Source organism: Natator depressus, chromosome 1 (genome assembly GCF_965152275.1).
Source record: "Natator depressus isolate rNatDep1 chromosome 1, rNatDep2.hap1, whole genome shotgun sequence".
Classification (NCBI taxonomy): domain Eukaryota; kingdom Metazoa; phylum Chordata; order Testudines; family Cheloniidae; genus Natator; species Natator depressus.
The window spans coordinates 27,297,148-27,319,537 of NC_134234.1; the positions used below are offsets into that span (position 1 = coordinate 27,297,148).

The 22,390-nt window shown below is 41.3% G+C and overlaps 1 protein-coding gene and 1 non-coding gene across 2 annotated transcripts in view; one reads left to right on the forward strand and one right to left on the reverse strand.

The window, feature by feature from the left end:
• SLC36A4 (solute carrier family 36 member 4) overlaps positions 1-22,390 on the reverse strand; it is a 224,511-nt gene that overhangs the window by 153,180 nt on the left and 48,941 nt on the right. The window contains exon 8 of the mRNA XM_074956598.1: positions 19,085-19,183. Coding sequence (XP_074812699.1) covers positions 19,085-19,183 — 99 coding nt within the window. The remainder of the gene's footprint in view (positions 1-19,084; positions 19,184-22,390) is intronic.
• On the forward strand, positions 5,074-5,214 carry LOC141981088 (small nucleolar RNA SNORA8). Its single transcript, XR_012637646.1, has one exon. It is a non-coding gene; the product is annotated as a small nucleolar RNA SNORA8 (small nucleolar RNA).

Genomic DNA, 22,390 nt, shown 5'->3' on the forward strand with positions numbered 1-22,390 from the left:
TCTTTGAAGAATGGAATATCAGGAGATTCCTCAAGCTCTTAATGTTTTGCGACACTTACTGAATAAAATCACTTACAACATCTGTGAGCTGATACTGGCAAAAGTTAGAGAAGTAGACACCTCACTCATCTTCCAAACAAAGATCTGACAAAAATTACAGAAGGATAAGAAAAGCCACCCATTGTGGGTCAGATACTTACTTGGTGTAAACTGACAAAACTAAATGCTATTGTGATTTACACTAGCTAAGAATCCAGTCCATACAATGTGTTTGATTTGGAACCAGGATGTGAAAGGCTAGTTTAATTCAGAGCTATATTGCAAATCTGGCTCAGATCACAAACAATGAGTATAATAGGGACAAAAAATGAGTAAAAGAGGGTGTGCTCCATCCCTATCCTTTGAGGCCCCAGAAATGTCTCAGACTCTGTCCAGTAATGGAAAACGTCATGTGATTTATTTACATTCACATCACCAACACCAATACAAGCTCATGCAGCAAATTATTTACAGTACTTCTCTACTTTTAGCCCTTTCCCATAGGCCAGAGGGGAACAGAGATCTCCCTTCCATCAGATCTCTGAACACATTCAGCTCAGCCAGCCCAGACCCTCTCTCCCCGACTTCCTTCCAGTGTTGTTCTTATATCCCTCAGCTGATGGGCTAATTGCTTCATCAGCCATCCCAGAATGATCAGCTAATTAGCTACACATCCCTAGTCTGCTTTCTCCTAGGGAACTGATTGGTGCCAAGTGATCAGAGTGCTGGGTCACTTTTTAGCTTCTAGCCTTCTCTCACAGGACTAAATTGAGAGCAAATGTATTCACAGCACAAAACCACTTAAAAACAATATAATTCAGTTACTACTTAGAGACTCCAGAGTTGATATAGCAAAAAAAAATTTTTTTAAATGCTGCAGGTAAGGATTAAAGGGCAGCTACAAAATTGCATCCTGCTCCTTTCACTGCCACTGATATCCAGTGATTCCCTTAGCCTACTACCCAATGATCATGTTCTTTAAAATGAGATACAGAGGGGGGCTAGGATTGATTTTTTTATTATTTTCAATTCATAACAAAGGTAATGAAGAAAACAGAATATAAAACATTTCATTCACCAATTAAAATACAATATACAGAATCATTATTGTTAAAAGAAAGACGGAGGACATGCTAACTACAAAAGAAACTGAGGACAGCAACAGGGCCACACCAAGAACTGAACCAAAAAAAGAAAAAACCAAGCAGACCAAAGAACATATAATCTCACTTGGACAGCACTGTCTTACCAATGTACATTATTCAGTGAGATATACTTTATATAAATATATTATTCCTTCATCTATTGTTATATCAAATGAAGATCATGTTTAAAGGTCTTTCGAGTGCTGCCATTTCCAACAAGTCACTCTACCCCCCCTTGGTATGTGACATATAAACTCTCATCTACTTTTGAAGAATCAGTCACTTGGCTGCCAAGGTAACTTGAAGAATCCACAACTCCTTCTCATTTATTCAGGTTTCTTTTTTCTGAACTGAAGTAGCTTACAAGAATCATTTATGGCTTCAAGAGAATATCTGAATGCACACATCCCTCCGAAAAAATTCAGACCCTAAAATAATGTGGATTAAGGCTCTAGGGGACTGCCTTCACATCACAAATAGTCCTCTGTGTCTTTGATGCCAAATTTAAAATTATCAGAAGGGGATCTAAGTGGATGCAAAAGATACTGACTTCTTTACATCACACTGTATTATGCCATTTAGGAGAACCTTTTACTTCCTTACCCTACATTTGGTCCATAGATGGTTATTTCCTGGCTTTCACCAAATACTAGCACTGCCAATACAGTACATCTATTTATATTTCTAACACACTTGCCATTCTGGGGGTAGCCAATACATTTAGGGGCAAAATGGTACTCTAAAAAGTTACCTTATTTAGAGGCATTTCAAAATTTCAGATTTTGGAAAGTTAAAGAATCTGTATGTAAGAAGGAGAAATATAAAAAAGAATTTTAACTGCCAGCACAGGTAATTTTCTTGCCACAGAGATCAAAATTGCTCACTCCTCCAAAAGGATTCAGTTTCTGTGGCAGTATAGAACCTCTGAAGTGGTCTCCTAACGTTTTGTGCTGAAAATTGCTGGGTAGAACATGCAATACTGCAGATTCTTTTGCTTTGCCGTCTGCTTAGTGGCTTGGAACAGAGAGTGCTGTGGCACATTATCTTTACTGAGAATTTGGAAGAGCATAACTTTGTGTGACTTTTCTCCCCAAGTTAGTTTGTCCAGCTCCCTGGCTTTCCTACAAAACTATTCTTTAATGTTAAAACTTAATTACAATGGATGTAGGAATTATATTTCGTGCTGGGTTAGGCACAAAAGTGCTCATTTGATAACTAAATGTTTATTCTCTGGTGAGAGTGAACGGGATGAACTTTCTGCACAAGTTTGGCCATGCTCACTCTCTTCAGGGAATCCCAGTATGTGCAAATTGCTACAATTCGCTGCCTCTTCCAGGCCCACCACTTCGACTCACAAGGACTTACTGCCTTTTGTTTGCCTGACTTCCAGATACCAGTAGTCTTCAAATAAGTCTTCCATCATTGATGTTTGATTTTTGATGTTTCCAACATGGGACGTTAGTCCTCTGAAAGTTTTTTGCACAAGGAAGGCAGTGACTTTAGTTTCTGCACTGTCCTAAGATGGATGTTTCAGCAGGGAAAAACATCTGGTCTTTTCCCAGAGCTTTGCTGCTGAGTTACCTCTCCTCCTCCATTTTGTCTGACAGGAGAGGGCTACCAGAGAGGTTAGGTGTACTGCTTAGCCTTCTGAGAGAGACTGAAATTTTGCTGGGTTAGTCACTGGTAAACTGTGGGAGGCTTTTAGGAAAAAAGCCATCATGTAATTTCAGAATACAGGAGTCAACAGGGGGAACTCAGCTGAAAGTTCTTCCACTGACATCACTGAAAGATTCCTTAAGATGTTTTTTAAGAGTATAAAGTTGAGTTGCTATGCACTCCAGGTTCCATTCCTCACAAGGAGCTGGGGTGAAGTTCCCTTCTTGTTTGCCAAAGTCAGATGCAGCTGTAAGCAAGAACGGCAAGCTACTATAAAAGAATAATAAATACAGTGTACGGTGATGATAAAAAACAGACACCTCTCTAACTGAACCAAACTGTTTAACAGATCTTAATGTGGATAAATATCATTGTGCCCAGGAAAGTGATGTGACTTGTCAAAGGTCACAGAGGAGCTTGAAGCAATCAAACAGGGAGCTGGAAGAAATCATGATGAGAAATGCAACCTAGATCTCATATTTGAATTGAAAACGTTGAATATGTATTCTCCTTGCTACCAACCACAGCACAATGGAACTTCTTATTGGTAAACTGCAACTGCTCTATTAATCCATTTGATTACTTAGTCCACAATCTTCTTAAAAAATTAGAATTACTTTCTAAAGTTAAAAATGTGTTTGATCTAAACTTTTTTTTAATTTCTTTGAAAAAACACAAGATCATGGCAATCAGTTGAATGCAGATAAATACACTCAGTTCCAGTGCAGAAGCATTCATATATTTTTATTTTCTAATTGAATTACAGCATCCACTGTGCCATTTTATTTTCCATTATACCATCATGTTACTCTATGTGTTTAAACATTAACGATCATACTCTGCAATACCCATGTTTCACCATGAAAACAAAGAATGAAGTAAGAAAATAACTCTGGCAGATTACAGGGCTTTTAACGGAGACAAAGTGTGAGTCTTGCTATTTAGCTACCAAGTACACTTGTTACTCAGTGGCTCATTGACCTTTAATCATGTCACATTTTACGAACAGATGAAAGAACTTACTACATGTACAAGATATGTTCAAACATCACCAACCTCACTTTAAACACTACAACTTGTGTTTAAGCTTTGAATTTAAAGGAATACAAGCTACACAAACTGAAGAAGAAACAGAAGATAGTGATACAGTCAAAGAAAGATACAGTCCATATACTTGGGCCTTGATTCAATATGGCACTGAACTATGTGCGTCACTGATTTTAGCGACAATACTGCTGAATCAGGACTTTAATTACCAATATACCACATCCAACTTTCAACCATGCTCATTTATGGTTCCTACCAGGCTCTGTCCAGTTTGAGCTGCCTCCATAACTGCAGCTATTGTATAAACGGTAAGGATGTGTAATATAAAAAAAAATCTTATTTATGTGCCTGCTCTTGTGTTGTTGTTGCTGGCCATCATAGGTCACATTTCATCTTTATTTCTCTTCTAAGCTTTTCTGGATCCAAACACTGTACTGAGCAGGAGCATTGGTTCCCAGTCACAGTTACTTCCATCAGAGTGAGATGCTTTCCTTGACAGATGGCACCAAATAGAGTACATGGACCATGACCTCATCTCATCTAGGACCAGGTTCTGGAAGGCACTGAGCATTCTCCAGTCACACTGACTTCAGTGAGAATAAAGGGCACTAAACATGATGCAGGACTGGTCTGTATATAACAAGCAAATAACCATTTATAAGAAATCGAAATCTACCTACACTGGGACTTTGTCTTAATGACAAATTTTGGAACTGACCTTTATCAAGGAACTAAGGCTGCTCAAAATAGATCCAGGGAATGGCCCATGTTGCAGTGGACGGAGAAAGAAAACAGGAGAACATGAAGTAGTGCTGATAATTCTAATATTGTATTCTACTGTTGATCACTTATTTCTCCAGTGGTTGAACAGTTTTTCATTATCAACTTGATTCCAGCCGCTGTATAGTCCCTGTTGCGATGACTGCATGGAGCCTAACATTCTACCTGTAGGCAACAGCGATAAGGCATTTTCCACATTTTCTAGTCTCTTAACTTGATTACATTTTGGTTTTTGAAGAATTGCGTTGAACAGGCTTTTTTGCTGGTGCCAGAAATTAAGTCACTTTTCTTAAATCCTTTTTAGTGATTTTCTTTAAAGATATTAAATTTTAAACTAGATGACTGAATGGCATTTTGAAATGGAAAAAAAAAAAAGCACACATCTGACTCACTTTAATTGAACTGTAGCACTGTATGCCGTCTGCATCGGACCATGTTCTCTTGAAGGGATGTTGAAAAGGCAATGCTACACTAATTCAGTATCTCATATTGATGGCTTTCATGCTGCTGTGTGCTAGTTCAGCCACGTGTTTCTGTGGATACAGATAGCTTTCATAAATCTAGTCCAGTGGTTCCTGAACTTTTCAGTCCTGCAACCCCTCTATCACATATATAATTACTGCATGACCCACTGGTGTGATAAATTACGCTAAAAGGAGAGGCCATGTGGAGCAGGGCTTTCCCCTCACAGGGTAGGGAGGGTGTCGGAGGAGAGAAAGTCAGGTATTATGTACTGGGACTTTCCCTTGCTTTTCTTTCATTTTACTTGTGTTACTCTGCCTCCTCTGTGGTTTCTCTCACCCGCTTTACATGGCCCTTTCCTGCCCCAAGCACAGCACAGAGTAGATGAGATACTTTAAATTAACCCACAGTAGTTACTCTCTAGGCTGGGTTGTCTTCCTTATGTTGTTTTTTTCCTCTTGCCATTCTGCAGAAATAACCCATCCCACTTCCTGCTTCACCAGCCTGGAGGTTTTTCGCCCATACTGTTTTCTTCCTGGAACTTAAAAGCTCAGTTCATTGATTACATACTTCTCTTTCCTGATTATATATTCCTCTTAAATTACAAAACTTAAAAATATGACCAACTTGCTCAGATCCTCCCTAAAGAACCAAACGGCAACCCAAAAAATGCCTGAAATTCCTTGGTTGAGAACCACAATCTAGCCTTTGTAATAGCTCAAGTAGTCAGATATGGTCACTTATGCTACACATTTTCCCCTATATTTCAAATAGTGTATAATCGTTGGAATCACTACCAAAAAACTATGTTGTATGTCCATCACCTGCCTGGAGTATCTCAGTACAATCAGACTGTGATGAAGCTTAGAAACTTCACACCAGCATGGAAAAACTTATAGAGAACCTATTGCTCAGTTAGCCCTGCCTCCCTATACCTGCAGCCAATGACAGACTTGGAGGCAGAAGAAAAGCAGAGAACCTGACTCAGTTCAGGGCTGACTGGTGAAGAGTTAGCTGCCTCCCTGCCTGAGGGGAGTATCACTAGCCAGGACAGCCACTGGGGAAGAAGCCCTGTGTCCCTGATCGAGGGAGACTGCTGACAAGACCGAGAAGTGCCCAGCATCTGAGTGAACTGGGTGATTGAACTATAGAGATGTTGTGGGGTTAGGCCCCACCAAACTTACAGCTGCCTGCCCAGAAGAAGCTGAGTGCACGGCAAGAAGCTGCCTAGGGTCCAGAAGAGGGCACTACTTGAGTCGAGTCCTACAAACTGTTAAAGGACATGCCCCAAACTTAAAGGACAGTGATAGGAAGCGGCCCAGGGCAATGAACTTAGACTCTCCGCCAGGAGGTCCCTGTTTGGAAGTTGTTTGCACAGGGCCCTGGGCGAGGACCCAGTGGAGTGAGGACCCTGGTCTGCCTACCACATCACCTTAAGGACTGAGGCACCTCAGCCAGGGAAACAAGGGGCTGGAAGTCAAGCATGCCAACCACTAGGCCGCCCAGCCTTCCATGCACCCTGTTACACAGACTTAGCACCAAGCTGCAGGGTACTGTCCAATTCCAATTTAAAATCTCCACTGCACTTTTTATATGATTTGACTTAAGAAATACAAACACAAGCAGATTCCAGATAATCAGATAAGGAACGATTTAGCTTCTGTAACCAGTAAGAATTAAGCCGAGATTCTTCAAAAGCATTTTTTTTAAAATGTTTCAATTCTTACATTTTGTTTTTCCTCTTCAGAAAACTGCACTGAAGTATCCTGATAAGAATGTGGTAACTGTCCCTCCCTTCTTTTTTTAATTATCAGTTTCAATTAAGAGCCAGACTTGGCAGACACTTTGTTTCTGTTTCAGATACAAATTGCTCACCAATTTTCCCAAATACAAATAAAGCACAGTTAGAGAAACAGAAAACATTTATTTGCTATAATTTATCAATGTTTCCCTTTCTCACAAAAGACATCTACAGTCAAGTGCTCCTGTTACAAAATAAGTCTCTTACAGTGAGACAAAATGTAAAATAATAGAGTATGATAGGAAAAATAGCACTGAATTTTAGGTGCGCAACTATCCACTCGATTACTAAATTACAGAGATAGAGGAGCAGATCCTCAGCTAGAGTAAACCTGCATAGCTTACCTCTTGCCCATGGATTGTAGCCTATTTACACCCCAGTGACTTCCCCTTTGACCACATTCAGTGAACCTTATTCAAAAGAAGCCACATGCCACTTATGTGTCCACCTGACTCTTTGCTTCATCTCTGCCCACCTACAGGGGGAAATGGAAAGATAATCTAGTGTGCATACACAGAAAAACTGGGGATAAAGACCCACCATTTATTTGGAGAATATGGGCCTCCATATTTTGGCCAAGAATTGAATAGTTATGTAGTCTTATCCCTACTGTCTCAGTCCTAGAGGTGGTCCTTCCAAAAATACAGTGAGTCACCCTGACTATGCCAGATACTTTTCCCACAGCAACAGAGAAAACCAGCATCAAGCATCCCTCTCTTCCAGCTGACACAAGAGAATGCACACAACTTGGAAGTTAGTAGTTCAAAAGTCCTTTTCTTGTAAAGCACTCTGACCCCACTGTGATTACAGCACAAGTGAGACAGTGATGAACACACAAAGAGCAACATATTACTTCATGATGTAATATTCTCATGTCCTTAAAATGTCTCTTCCTTGATAACTTTTCCCCTCGGAGTCTTCAAATCCCTTTCAGAGTGATTGTTAAGAGTGAATGTTTGATTTTTAACCACTCTTTATCAGATCCAAGCAATGTTACTGAGCTGTTTCTTTCAAAGAACTTCTCCATGTGTGGGGGTGCATATGTTCTGAATGTCTCCCCTTGGTTTTGGGACACCATTTTTCAATGAACATTCAAAGAGGTTATTTAGTGTGGAAGTGCTTTATGCTAGGCAAAATACAATTCTAATAGTACATGTTATTTTTACCTTTACAGTAAAATCATCTAAAGTACACTTTGAAACAAAACTGTAGCTCAACTATGCTTACTCCAGAGAAAGAGTAAAGAAACTAAAGAAACTAAATTCTGACACATACAGCAGATTTAATTTACAAGGCTAGTATTTTAGTTTAAGATTTAAAATACAAAACTAGAATTCTACCAGTACATAAATACTCTGCATTAATACTGCACAGTCAATAAAGAGATGATTTATATGGAAAAACAATTTCTATTTTAAATGGGAGTGTTAAAGTGCTTTGAATCCCAGAACAGCTAAGAAACTTAATAACTAAAACCCTGATCTTGCAAACTATGCAAACAGGACTACTCATATTTGTAAAGTTACTAATGAGAGTAAGGGTTTGCAGGTTTGAGGCTTAGCATAGTAATACTGACCTGCAACAAAAATAAGATTAATTGTTCCAACATAATTGTACCTGGTGCTGTGGCATTCCTACAATTTTCAAATTGTTTGGCATATCTGAACTACATTGTTTAAGATTATTTTTATGGGCTTTTAGTTTATTTGAGACATGCAGACAGCTAGTGCAGTATCTACTGAACATTATTATCCTGGTGAAATATGTGTATCAACATTGCATGTAAAGTTATAAATGTAAACTGTATAACATTGCTGTAACATGTTCCAAAATTAGAAAAGCAGACCCAAACCAGTTTTTCAGTGACAAAGACACGTGTCTGGGAGTGCCAGTGTATCAACAAAGTCAAGTGGGCTATCACTTACTTAAGCTTTCTCGAGCAATGGGAAGATGTGAATGAGAAATTTACATTTAATTACAGGGCCAGTTCAGACCTCATGTCCACAAGAGACTGCTTGTCACCTTCACCCCAGCAGGAGGTAATCCTGAAAGAGGGGAGGGTGGTATAAGAATGAGAGACAGTGGCCTCGAATTTACGTCTCTCCTCCATCTCTGCTCATGACATCGTCGACTCTCAAAGAACTGAACTAAGGGGGAAGAGGCCCAGGCTGAAAGGAGACCCAGCCTGTGAAATTTACTGCAGTGTATGGTGAAGCAAAACCTTTCATTTTTAAATTCACTTAGCTTGCTAAGTTAGGTATTAGCTTGCGTTTTACTCTTTTATTTTCTTCTGTAACCAATTCTGATTTTTATGCATCATCACTTGTAATCACTTAAGTTTATTAAGTACAGAGAGACAGATTTTATCTTATTGTTTTATCTTAACCAGTGTGTTTGGATTAAAGTGTGTGGGAAACTCCATTTGAGGTAGCAAGGCTGGTGCATATACTATTTTCCTTTAATAAAAGATGGACTTTCTATGAGCTTGTACTGTTCAGAAGGGTACTGAGCAGCACTAGATGCATACTTCTGGGAGAACAAGGCTGGGACTAAGAATTCGCGGGTGTCACCCTGTATGTAATTCATGGTGACTGGCCAGAGTGCTCATGTATTTAGCTGGGAGTGAACTGGCACACTAAAGGCTGTGTGAGCAGGCCAGGAGTGGATGTTCTGACAGTGTAAAAGGTACCCCTGAGAGGCTAGAGAATTAAGGAGACCAGCTGTTCAACAGTCCAGATTGTACCCTGGGGAATGTCACAATTTGCATCTTTAAATTTACAATAATCTAATAGTAAATGTTAAACAAACAAGATGTGCCTTTTGCCTAGCGGCTACACCCAAGGAATGGGGGTCACATGATCTGGATTCTGTTGCCATCTCTGACACTCGCTATGGGGTCTTGGACAAGTCACTTCATCTTTCTGTGCCACATCAGTGAAATGGGGAAAAATACGTATTACAAACCTCTAGCATGAGATGAGGGTTAATTAAGAACCGTGAGATCTTCAGAGAGGCAATATGACCTTTGGGAATATGGTATGGAAGCATCCTCACAAGTCCAACAGTTTGAGGTTGGAATTCGATGTAACTTTGATAACTGGATTGAAGTCGGAGAAAGAATTAAAGTCCATCTATGTTGGTAATGACTTGGGAGTTTATACAGGGCAGTACGTGCAGGGTGTACATAAGGAAAACTGAAAAGGAGGACTTGTGGCACCTTAGAGATGAACAAATTTATTTGAGCATAAGCTTTCGTGAGCTACAGCTCACTTCATCGGGTGCATTCAGTGGAAAATACAGTGGGGAGATTTATATACACAGAGAATATGAAACAATGGGTGTTTCCATACACACTGTAACGAGAGTGATCACTTAAGGTGAGCTATTACCAGCAGGAGAGCGAGGGGGAACCTTTTGTAGTGATAATCAAGGTGGGCCCCCCCGCTCTCCTGCTTGTTTCATGTTCTCTATGTATATAAATCTCCCCACTGTATTTTCCACTGAATGCATCCAGTGAAGTGAGCTAAAGCTTATGCTCAAATAAATTTGTTAGTCTCTAAGGTGCCACAAGTACTCCTTTTCTTTTTGCGAATACAGACTAACACGGCTGCTACTCTGAAACCTGCCACAAGGAAAACTGAATTTGATAAAGAATTATCAACAACCTAGCCTGAGTCTTCACTACACTTCCGCAGAAGATGAATATAGCAGGCAAGGAACGTTGTATGGCCAATAACTCAAATAGTGCATCAGCTACATAAAGCAATGCACTGTGCTCCCACCCATTTACCTATAGTTATTGGTTTTGCAGAAGCTTGACAGTGTAAGAAAGGAGAAGACGGCCCTGTCAGATAATGCTTCTTTTTGTGCTTGAATAGTGTTCAAAACATGTCCATTAATGACATGGTAACTGTTGGCTTTGGAGGTTGACAAGGGAGCCTGAATTTGAAGATATGTCCTCCTGAGAATTCCCACCTCTTTTATTTTGCACATCTTGTCAAATACCTTCAGAGAACTGAAAGACACTAATGCAGTAGATGTACACTGATCCAGAGATGCCCCAACTGTACATTAAGATGATGTCACGTTACCTGTTAAATGTCTATCCCTGACAAATCCAGTCTGGTCTTAAAAACACCAGACCAGAGCGTTAAGCTAGCAGGTTTGGGGTTTTTTTGTTTTTAAAATGGATAATGCTAAGCTGCTAAAAGAGTTTTTGACAATGAGTGGCTTTTATCTCAAAGCCACAGTTCTAACAAGCTGCTCTGCATCTGTCTCAAAATCCAAAACAATGACATTTTAAAATGATAATTCACTTTTTTTCCTCTTTTAAATCCTGGAATTGGTTAGCTGCTGCCTAATATGATTCCAAAGCCTCTGTCTTTTTGTATACAAAATACCACTCCATCCTTTATTGCAAAACAGTGATATCCAAGTTCAAAAGCAACTTAACAGACTTCTGGAAGAAACAGGTTAAACAAAAATGAGAAGCCTTATTTTCCTACTCTGAAATTAATGTTTAAAAGTAACATAGCATTTTCTGTTCACTAAGCTAACCAGTGTACAATACTCAACAAGAAAATAATACTGAATTGCATAGATTTGTATTTAAAGGGACAGAAAAGCATGTTATTTTGTCTAAACAATATGAATCAATTTCTTTCTTTTTGTTGCAATTTTCAATTACAGTATCACCTTCACTTTTAGGTGGGGAGGGTGTCTTAAATGACAAATACTACACGAGCTTCTCAGTCATATGTGGTGAATATTTTCCTGATTATAATACACATGAACAAAATTATTAAATATTCTATTCATACTCTGTGTATTGTTAAGTTATATCTGTACTACAATACAACACATTCCAAAGGCCCAGCTTTGGCATAGTTCCAGTCATAAAGACATAGTGCTTTATCCTCAGTTTTAAGTCCTATCTGCACTACAAGTTCGAGGGAGCCATGTTGTGATCAAGTCTAATGAATCTTGTATTTTCACATAAGCCCTTTCTTCCTTTGAGAAAAAAGAGGATTCTGAACATAGGTTAGTTAATTTTGCTTAGTAGCAGTATGGACAGGACATCAGATCTGCTGCAAACCTGGCATTCGCCTAGGAAATGTCATGTATCAATTAATAAAGAAAGTGTCTACAGAATGCCTACTTCCAAAAGGAGTTGTAAACACAGATTTTGTTTGACTGCATGTTCCAGTAGCACAAGTGCATTTATATGAATGTGCAATAATCCAAATGTAAATTCTGCAGTTATTTGAATTGAATGTTAAACACAAACATCCATGTTACATTTGTAATCATCCAGAAAAACATGTTTATTTGAACGTAATCCAATAACAGCAAATACTGAAAATACAAAACCCAAATGAAGCACTGGAATTCATAGATTCATAGATATTAAGGTCAGAAGGGACCATTATAATCATCTAGTCTGACCTCCTGCACAATGCAGGCCACAGAATCTCACCCACCCACTCCTGCAATAAACCTCTCACCTATGTCTGAGCTATTGAAGTCCTCAAATCATGGTTTAAAGACTTCAAGGTGCAGAGAATCCTCCAGCAAGTGACCTGTGCCCCACGCTGCAGAGGAAGGCAAAAAAACCCCAGGGCCTCTTCCAATCTGCCCCGGAGGAAAATTCCTTCCCAACCCCAAATATGGCGAGCAGCTGAACCCTGAGCATGTGGGCAAGATTCACCAGCCAGAGACCCAGGAAAGAATTCTCTGTAGTAACTCAGATAATTCTCTGTAGTAACTCAGAATGGGTTACCTAGGGAAGTGATGGAATCTCCATCCTTAGAAGTTTTTAAGGCCCGGCTTGACAAAGCCCTGGCTGGGATGATTTAGTTGGGGTTGGTCCTGCATTGAGCAGGGGGTTGGACTAGATGACCTCCTGAGGTCTCTTCCAACCCTAATATTCCATGATTCTATGAAAATGAACATGAATCGGTCGACACTGCTTTGGACCTGTCATCAGCATGGACACGTCCTCTGGAATGGTGGTTGAAGCATAAAGGGACATATGAATCTTTAGCACATCTGGCACATAAATATCTTGCGACACCGGCTATAATAGTGCCATACAAAAGTCTGTTCTCACTTTCAGATAACATTGTAAACAAGAAGTGGGCAGCATTATCTCCTGCAAATGTAAACAAACTTGTTTGTCTGAGCAATTTGCTGTACAAGAATTAGGACTGAGTGGACTTTCTAGGCTCTAAAGTTTTACAATGTTTTATTTTTGAATGCAGGGTTTTTTTGTACATAATTCTACATTTTTAAGTTCAACTTTCATGATAAAGAGATTGCGCTACAGTACTTGTATTACGTGAATTGAAAAATACTATTTCTTTTGTTTTTTACAGTGCAAATATCTGTAATAAAAAATAAAGTGAACACTGTACACTTTGTATTCTGTGTTGTAATTGAAATCAAAATATTTGAAAATGTAGAAAACATCCAAAAATATTTAAATAAATGGTTTTCTATTGTTGTTTAACAGCGCAATTAATCGTGATTACTTTTTTTAATCGCTTGACAGACCTAGTGGTCTCTAGTGCATATTTTTTCATGGGAGTAAACAATGTACCTGGGTAAAGTGTGCTGGGAAACCTGGTGTCACAGGATGGATCACTTCCCAGGCACCTCCTCATGGCCTGGGTTGTTTCTGTGGCACCTGCCTCAGTTTCCCTTATTGGACTCCTTAAAAATTCCACACAGTCTTTTCTCTTTCCATGCCACCCTGGTTTATCATCATAGAAATGTAGGGCCGGAAGGCACTTTGAGGAGCCATTCAGTTTAGCCAAGTAAAGCTAAACCATCTTGACAGATGTTTGTCCAACTTGTTTTTAAAAAGTGTCCAATGATGGGGACTCCACAACCTCTCTTGGAAGCCTATTCCAGTGCTTAACTACCCTTGTAGTTAGAAAGCTTTTCCTAATATCTGACATAAATTGCCCTTGCTGCAGATTAAGCCCATTACATTTTGTCCTACCTTCAGTGGACCTGGAGAACATAGAATCATAGAATATCAGGGTTGGAAGGGACCTCAGGAGGTCATCTAGTCCAACGCCCTGCTCAAAGCAGGACCAATCCCCAACTAAATGATCCGAGCCAGGGCTTTGTCAAGCCTGACCTTAAAAACTTCTAAAGATTATTAGAAACAATTGATCACCATCCTCTTTACAGCAGCCCTTAACATATTGGAAGACTGTATCAGTCCCCCCTCAATCTTCTTTTCACAAGACTAAGAATGCTTAGTTTTTTTTAAGTATAAACTGTTCTAATCAAAACAAGGTCCTTACAGTCCAAATTTCACCCTTCCCGGCCCTACCTGGCTGGAGTCGTCTTCTCCCCTGGAGTATGCTCTCTGCTCCAGCTCTCTATCTGTCTCTCCCAAAGCTTCCCAAGCTTCTCTCCTTACCAAACCAGGCTGAGAGAGTCAGTGGGTAGCCCTTCCCCTGCTGATGTCTCCCTCTTTATCAGGCCCAGGTGCCTTCCCTTAAGCCCAATTGAGTAGTAGGTGATCAGGCACAGATGCACTGTACCCCATTCCCTCTTAAAAGGGTCAGTCACCTTGTGACACCGGATTACTGAAGAAAAGAAAAAACTGTTTCACAGTGACTATTTTATGCCACCTGTCCCAATTTTTCTCAAGATCATCCTGATTTTTATGTCTTGAAAACCTAACTTACAAGTTGGTAGGAGCCCAAAGTAACTTTCATCACCAATGAAATGATCACTATTAGTATCACTTGAACACAAAGTTCTTATGTTCCTCACTTGCCAAGGCAACATGACGAAGAAATTAAACTGTCCGTTCAATTTAACAGTAAAATATGCAGAGATCAAAAGTCCTTTTAGAGGCAGATGAACATGCACATAACTTTAATATTGGGAAATGAGTCCACTAATGTCCACAGTATCTGAAATATTCAGATGTAACAACCCCAAACAGCCCAAAATAGAGGTAATGAAACAGGGAGATGTTAATCTTTTTGGCATTATTGGTGTATTGAGCACACAAATAAATCTTTCTTCCTTCCCACTTTTTCGCTGATCTTCTGCTGAATCCTAATTTGCATGCATAGGAATTAAGGACTGATCATTCTGTCACCCTGCTGTCAGCTGTTCCTGTCAATATACATGGGTCATTAACAACCAGCTGCCAAGATATTCAAAATTTGCAGTACCTCAAAATCCAGAAAGTAACCTATGCCAGACAATAGGGATCCCAGTCCTGAATCTGACTTAAATAGAAAGCAAGCAAACAAAGAAAATGTAGTCCTGGAGTGCAACACATCTTGCTATTAACACAAACAGTGATTAGCTTGTGGCCCAAACTGCCATAAATCTGCACTGAACTTCTTTCTCCAGACTGTTTTAGCTCAAGATGCAATCAAGTTAGTCAGTTGCCACCACATTCACACAATAAAACTGTTCAAATTAGCAAACAAACAAGATTTTCAACAGATTTTGTATGAGTTATATTAACAACCTATTTTACCAAATTACCTTGAAACATCAGTTTGCACAAAACGGGGGCAGCAGCATACTTCAAAAGAAAGTTAGTAAAAGGGAATGAGTAAAAACAGCATCCATTCAGAACCCCTATAAGTGTACCACCTGCTCCAATCCCTTAATGAACATTCAGGATCACAAACCTATCCACAAATTTCTTGTTTAAAGAGCAAAAATAGAATGGGCACGTGCTACACAACTGATGGGAAAATTCAAATGGAAGCCTTATTGGAAGCTTTGAGAACTTCTCATGTAAATCCATGGAACTGAGACAGATGGAGATATTGCCTCAAAATCATTATTCAAGATTGGCCAATTACCTGTTTAAACTTGAAAACAAGTCTCTGTATTAAGTGAATACTTAACAGCAAATTTCCAAAATGCAAAACATTTCTTGGAATAAGTCATAGAGTCATACATACATAAAGAAAGAGGTATTGGAAAGGCATTAAAGATTGTAAATACTATATTAACCCACTTGAGAGTTTCCACTGACAATTTAACTATCAATAAAACATTCCTGCTCTATGAGAGTTATTACAGAAAAAAGTCTTATTCGGGTTCATGAAAGGTGCTAAACTGACAGTAATGAAGAATGAAATTTTCTATTTATCCAACGATCAAATAAAGCACAAGCAGTCATAGAGCAAACTATCCACACATTGCTAGATTACGCATTTCATAGGGGGTATCCAAAAATCATTGAATGTTTACAACACCCAACCACAACACTAGTCTACGATGGACTGAATCGAAACCCTAAAGGTTGAAATCACCAAGGTTTAATCCTTCACCATTGAATTAAATGCTAGTTTTACCACTGACTTCAGTGGGAGCAAGATCAAGTCCTAAATCCTATTATCAATCTCCCATTGGGTTGCCCTGAACCATACTTTTAAATTAATTAATTTAGAGCTGTACTTTAGAACCCTTACTGCAGCAAATAGGACTTTACTCCATGAGCAATACCACTGATTTCACTAACACTGCTCATGGAGTAAGGTATTAGTCAACATGAATATAAGTTGCAGCTTTAAATTAAAAAAAATACAATAAAAAGATATTTCATATTTGGGAGAACATTTAAATAAAGCTACTTCAGGTATGTTAGCAACAAGAAGGTCAGGGGATGTGTGGGACCCTTACTGAATGGGGGAGGCAAACTAGTGACAGATGATGTGGAAAAAACTGAAGTACTCAATGCTTTTTTTGCCTCAGTCTTCACAGACAAGGCCAGCTCCCAGACTGCTGCACTAGGCAGCACAGTATGGGGAAGAGGTGAGCAGCCCTCGGGGGTGAAAGAACACGTTAAGGACTATTTAGAAAAGCTGGACATGCACAAGTCCATGGGGCCGGATCTAATGCATCCAAAGGTGCTGAGAGAATTGGCTGATGTGATTGCAGAGCCATTGGCCATTAGCTTTGAAAATTCATGGTGATCGGGGGGGAGGTCCCGGACAAGTGGAAAAAGGCAAATATAGTGCCCATCTTTTAAAAAGGGAAGAAGGAGAATCCGAGGAACTACAGACCGGTCAGCCTCACCTCAGTCCTTGGAAAAAACATGGAGCAGGTCCTCAAGGAATCAGTTTTGAAGCACTTGGAGGAGAGAAAGGTGATCAGAAACAGTCAACATGGATTCACCAAGGGCAAGTCATGCCTGACCAACCTGATTGCCTTCTATGATGAGACAACTGTGAATATGGGGAAAGCGGTGGACGTGATATATCTTGATTTTTGATACGGTCTCCCACAATATTCTTGCCAGTAAGTTAAAAAAGTATGGATTGGATGAATGGACTATAAGGTGGATAGAAAGCTGGCTAGATCATAGGGCTCAGTGAGTAGCGATCAATGGCTCCATGTCTAGTTGGCAGCCGGCATCAAGCGGAGTGCCCCAGGGGTCGGTCTTGGGGTCAGTTTTGTTCAACATCTTCATTAATGATCCAGATGATGGAATGGATTTCACCCTCAGCAAGTTTGTAGATGACACTAAGCTGGGGGAAGAGATAGATATGCTGGAATATAGGGATAGGGTCCAGAGTGACCTAGACAAATTGGAGGATTGGGCCAAAAGAAATCTGATGAAGTTCAACAAGGACAAGTGCAGAGTCCTGCAGTTAGGATGCAAGAATCCCACGCACGGCTACAGGCTGGGGACCAACTGGTTAAGTGGCAATTCTGCAGAAAAGAACCTGGGGACTACAGTGGACGAGAAGCTGGATATGAGTCAACCATGGGTGCCAGGTTTGTATAATTTTTGGTGGTGCCCAGAATGGGTCAAAGCAGAGCCATCCCGTCCATAGGATTGGGCCCTGTACTTTGGGGGACCCTGCGCTTCAGGGGGATGTGGGGTCCAGCGGGGCTGGGGGGTTAGTGGGGGACCTGGCACTGGCAGCAGAGAGTGACCCGGCCCCAGCCCGCCCCGCTCCGCCAGCTCCCGGCATTGCTCGAGGGAGAGGGCAGAAGCCAGAAAGAGGTGGGGTGAGGACTTGGGGGAAGAGGTGGAGTGGGGGAGGAGCAGGGGCGGGAGCCAGTGGGGCAGAGCAGGCGCCAAGCCTCCCACTAACCCCCCAGGCAGCCCGGGACCCCACATCCCCCTGAAGCGTGGGGCCCCCCAAAGCGCGGGACCCAGGGCAGTTGCCCCGGTCTGTCCCATGGATGGGATGGCTCTGAAAATATAAACCCAAACCCAAACCAGGGAGACACAACCACCACAACACTATCCATAAATATAGCCAAACCCAAACTTCAGCCCACCCCTTCCTCAATAGCCTGAGAAGAAAGAGGAAAGGTGAGGAGGTGTTTACTGTGCCCAGAAGGTTAACAAACCTGGGCACTGGCAGACCAATGCTGAGGAGATAAGGGAGGAGGGTCCCAAAGCAAGGAACCTGCAGAGAGCATTCTGCCAGTAACCTTTTCTTCCATAAGTTGAGAAGGTCTCCAGCTTCAGTAACTGTGCTGATCTCCTCTGTGGCAGTAAAACCTGGAGAGTCTCTCAGGTAAGCAGGTTTCAAACCACTTAGAGCTTGAGAGGTTAAAACTGACACCTTGAATTCCACCTGGATGCTTACCTGAAGCAAATGTAAGTATCCCAGAGCACTGGTTTAATCATGTCCTCCCAAAGTGTAACTGCAGTTAATAAGCATCCTGCAGGATTCTGTGTAAACCATAGTTCTGAATGGTCCCCAGGTTGAACAGTGCATTACAGCAATCTCATTCTGAGATGACAAAGGCATGGATAACTGTGGCATACTCTGTATCACAAAGATGTCCCTGATGCCAGGGGGAGGTACCGTGCAGCCCCATGGGCCCTCCAGTACCCTCACTCCCTGTGGAAAGCCCTGGACACAGCTTGTGGGCCCTGGCTAAGCATGTCCCAGGACTTCCTTCCCCCGCCACAGCGCTACAAACCAGCCTGAAGCCAGAACTTTCCACAGGGGCTGCTGCAGGCCCACAGGGCTGCACAACGAAAGTTGCCCATAAGCGGCATGCTTGATTAAAATAGCTGAATCCCATTAACATGAAAGTCAATGGGATGGGCAGAATATTGCGAATAACTGAAAGTTAATAATGGGATTGCTTATCATCAATCATTGTATTTAGATGGGTACAGCTGAACACTTACCACACCAATGCCTTCAAAAGCAAATATGGCAGTACCAAAAAAAAGTGGATATTTCTTCCAACCAGCCACAGGGGGAAGTTTTCGAGGATCAGATATATCCTGGGGAGAAAAAACACAGCATCATCACATACCGTATATCAGCATTACCCAGACTTTTGAAAGCTGAGCCCCTCTCCAGGAAAATAAACCCAATCCCATCCTCCCCGCCCCCAACAACATCACCATGTGGTATTAATAGCCTGCACATCTTAAAATGTAACCAATACCTGCTGCTCCTCGCCCACATCTCCTCCTCTCCCCAGCTAGTCCTCTGCCCACTTGCACTGGGGAAATACTGGTGTAGATATTTGTAATATGATAGTTAACACAACACTTTAAATGCCAGCATTGTTTACTCCTGGGGAAATTCTGCACCACTGCGCAATGCAGGATTTTGCAGAAATTAACGTTCTGTGCGCAGAATTTCCCTTTTTCCCCACAGAAGTGGGCTGCAGAGATGTTGGCTGCCACTAGGGGCCACTGGACCCGGCAGAGCCCAGTTTACAAATAGAAAACAAGGCCAAGAGGAGGGGGAGGGAACTGGAGGGTTCCCAGCAGCTGCAGTTCCCAGCACACCCTGATAGGGAAAGGAGGCAGCATGCAGGAAACTCAATGCAATCCCAGAACCCAATATCAAGCTGTTTCTCCCTCTGGATCCCTGGGTTCTAAGAGGTACACGTTTGTCAGCTTGGGTTGGATGAATTCCTGGAGGTTTCATCAAGTGCGATTATCTTTAATTAAAGTTTAATCTTTAATTCCTGGAGACTCCAGGACAATCCTGGAGGGTTGGCAACCCTACTAGGAAGGTAGCGGGTAAGTCTCTGGGCTGGGGGGGGGGAGGTGCAGCTGTGCTCTGGGTCTGTAATCGAGTGACCAAAGAAACTGAAGTGTTCTCCGACTGGTTTTTGAATGTTATAATTCTTGATGTCTGATTTGTGTCCATTTATTGTTTTACGTAGAGACTGTCCAGTTTGACCAATGTACATGGCAGAGAGGCACTGCTGGCGCATGATGGGGACTTTGTCCTCACCCATAACTATTTCTCATTTGGGGACAATGTAGACCTTCAAATCAGCGGCACTGCTATGGGTACCCGCATGGCCCCACAGTATGCCAACATTTTTATGGCTGACTTAGAACAACGCTTCCTCAGCTCTCGTCCCTTAATGCCCCTACTCTACTTGCGCTACATTGATGACATCTTCATCATCTGGACCCATGGAAAAGAAGCCCTTGAGGAATTCCACCATGATTTCAACAATTTCCATCCCACCATCAACCTCAGCCTGGACCAGTCCACACAAGAGATCCACTTCCTGGACACTACGGTGCTAATAAGCGATGGTCACATAAACACCACCCTATACCGGAAATCTACTGACCGCTATGCCTACCTACATGCCTCCAGCTTTCATCCAGACCACACCACATGATCCATTGTCTACAGCCAAGCTCTACGATACAACCACATTTGCTCCAACCCCTCAGACAGAGACAAACACCTACAAGATCTACCTGCTGAAGTGAAGAAACAGATTGACGGAGCCAGAAGAGTACCCAGAAGTTACCTACTACAGGACAGGCCCAACAAAGAAAATAACAGAACGCCACTAGCCATCACCTTCAGCCCCCAACTCAAACCTCTCCAACGCATCATCAAGGATCTACAACCTATCCTGAAGGACAACCCATCACTCACACAGATCTTGGGAGACAGGCCAGTCCTTGCTTACAGACAGCCCCCCAACCTGAAGCAAATACTCACCAGCAACCACAAACCACACAACAGAACCGCTAACCCAGGAACCTATCCTTGCAAGAAAGCCTGTTGCCAACTGTGTCCACATATCTATTCAGGGGACATCATCATAGGGCCTAATCACATCAGCCACACTATCAGAGGCTTTTTACCTGCACATCTACCAATGTGATATATGCCATCATGTGCCAGCAATGCCCCTCTGCCATGTACATTGGCCAAACTGGACAGTCTCTGCATAAAAGAATAAATGGACACAAATTAGACGTCAAGAATTGTAACATTCAAAAACCAGTTGGAGAACACTTCAATCTCTTTGGTCATTCGATTACAGACCTAAAGGTAGCATTTCTTCAACAAAAAATCTTCAAAAACAGACTCCAACGAGAGACTGCTGAATTGGAATTAATTTGCAAACTGGATACAATTAACTTAGGCTTGTATAAAGACTGGGAGTGGATGGGTCATTACACAAAGTAAAACTATTTCCCCATGTTTATTTCCCCCACACACACACACACACACTGTTCCTCAGACATTCTTTTCAACTGCTGGAAATGGCCCACCTTGATTATCACTACAAAAGGTTTCCTCCACCCACCCCCGCTCTCCTGCTGGTAATAGCTCACCTTACCTGATCACTCTCGTTACAGTGTGTATGGTAACACCCATTGTTTCATGTTCTCTGTGTATATAAATCTCCCCACTGTATTTTCCACTGAATGCATCCGATGAAGTGAGCTGTAGCTTATGCTCAAATAAATGTGTTAGTCTCTAAGGTGCCACAAGTACTCCTTTTCTTTTTGTGGATACAGACTAACACGGCTGCTACTCTGAAAACTAAAAAATTAGGTCAGCTTACCTACGTCCTACAGGACTGTGAAGAATTTCACACTCTGTGTGATGTAATTAAGGTGACCTGAACCCCGGTGTAGACACTGTTAGGTCAGTGGAAGAATGCTTCCATTGCTGTGTTAAGTGTGTATACTGCAGCTACGGCATGGCAGCTGTGCCACTGTAGTGTTTCTAGTGTATATATACCCTCAGTTACACTAGCTTCACATTTTGAAGGTTTTCTTCACAACCATAACCACTAAAGACTTTTTTTTAAAGTGAAATCTGAGACTCTGGAGAATATTTATTGGTAATTGTTCTGTCTTTGCCTTTGTCCCAACTCAACCCTCCCACTGGCTGTCTTTCTTGCCAATCAGTGGGGGGCACACATCACACTATGGGAAATACTGCTGTACATAAAGTAGCACTTGTATTTTTCCAGTATCGTCTTATGCCAAAGGTAACCCTGGCAAACTCTTTTGAACTCTGGTCACAGATCTTCTGAGGGTTTTTTTTAAAAATGTGAATTTTTGTTTTCATCCATGATTCAGCTTGCTTTATACAAATCTCTCAAGACCCCTTTTAGTATCATGGCAACAATTCAGTACACGCAACAATTATTCAACTGCTTAAAAGCAGAAAGTTTGCAACATGTGATCTAAATGAGAAGTCTG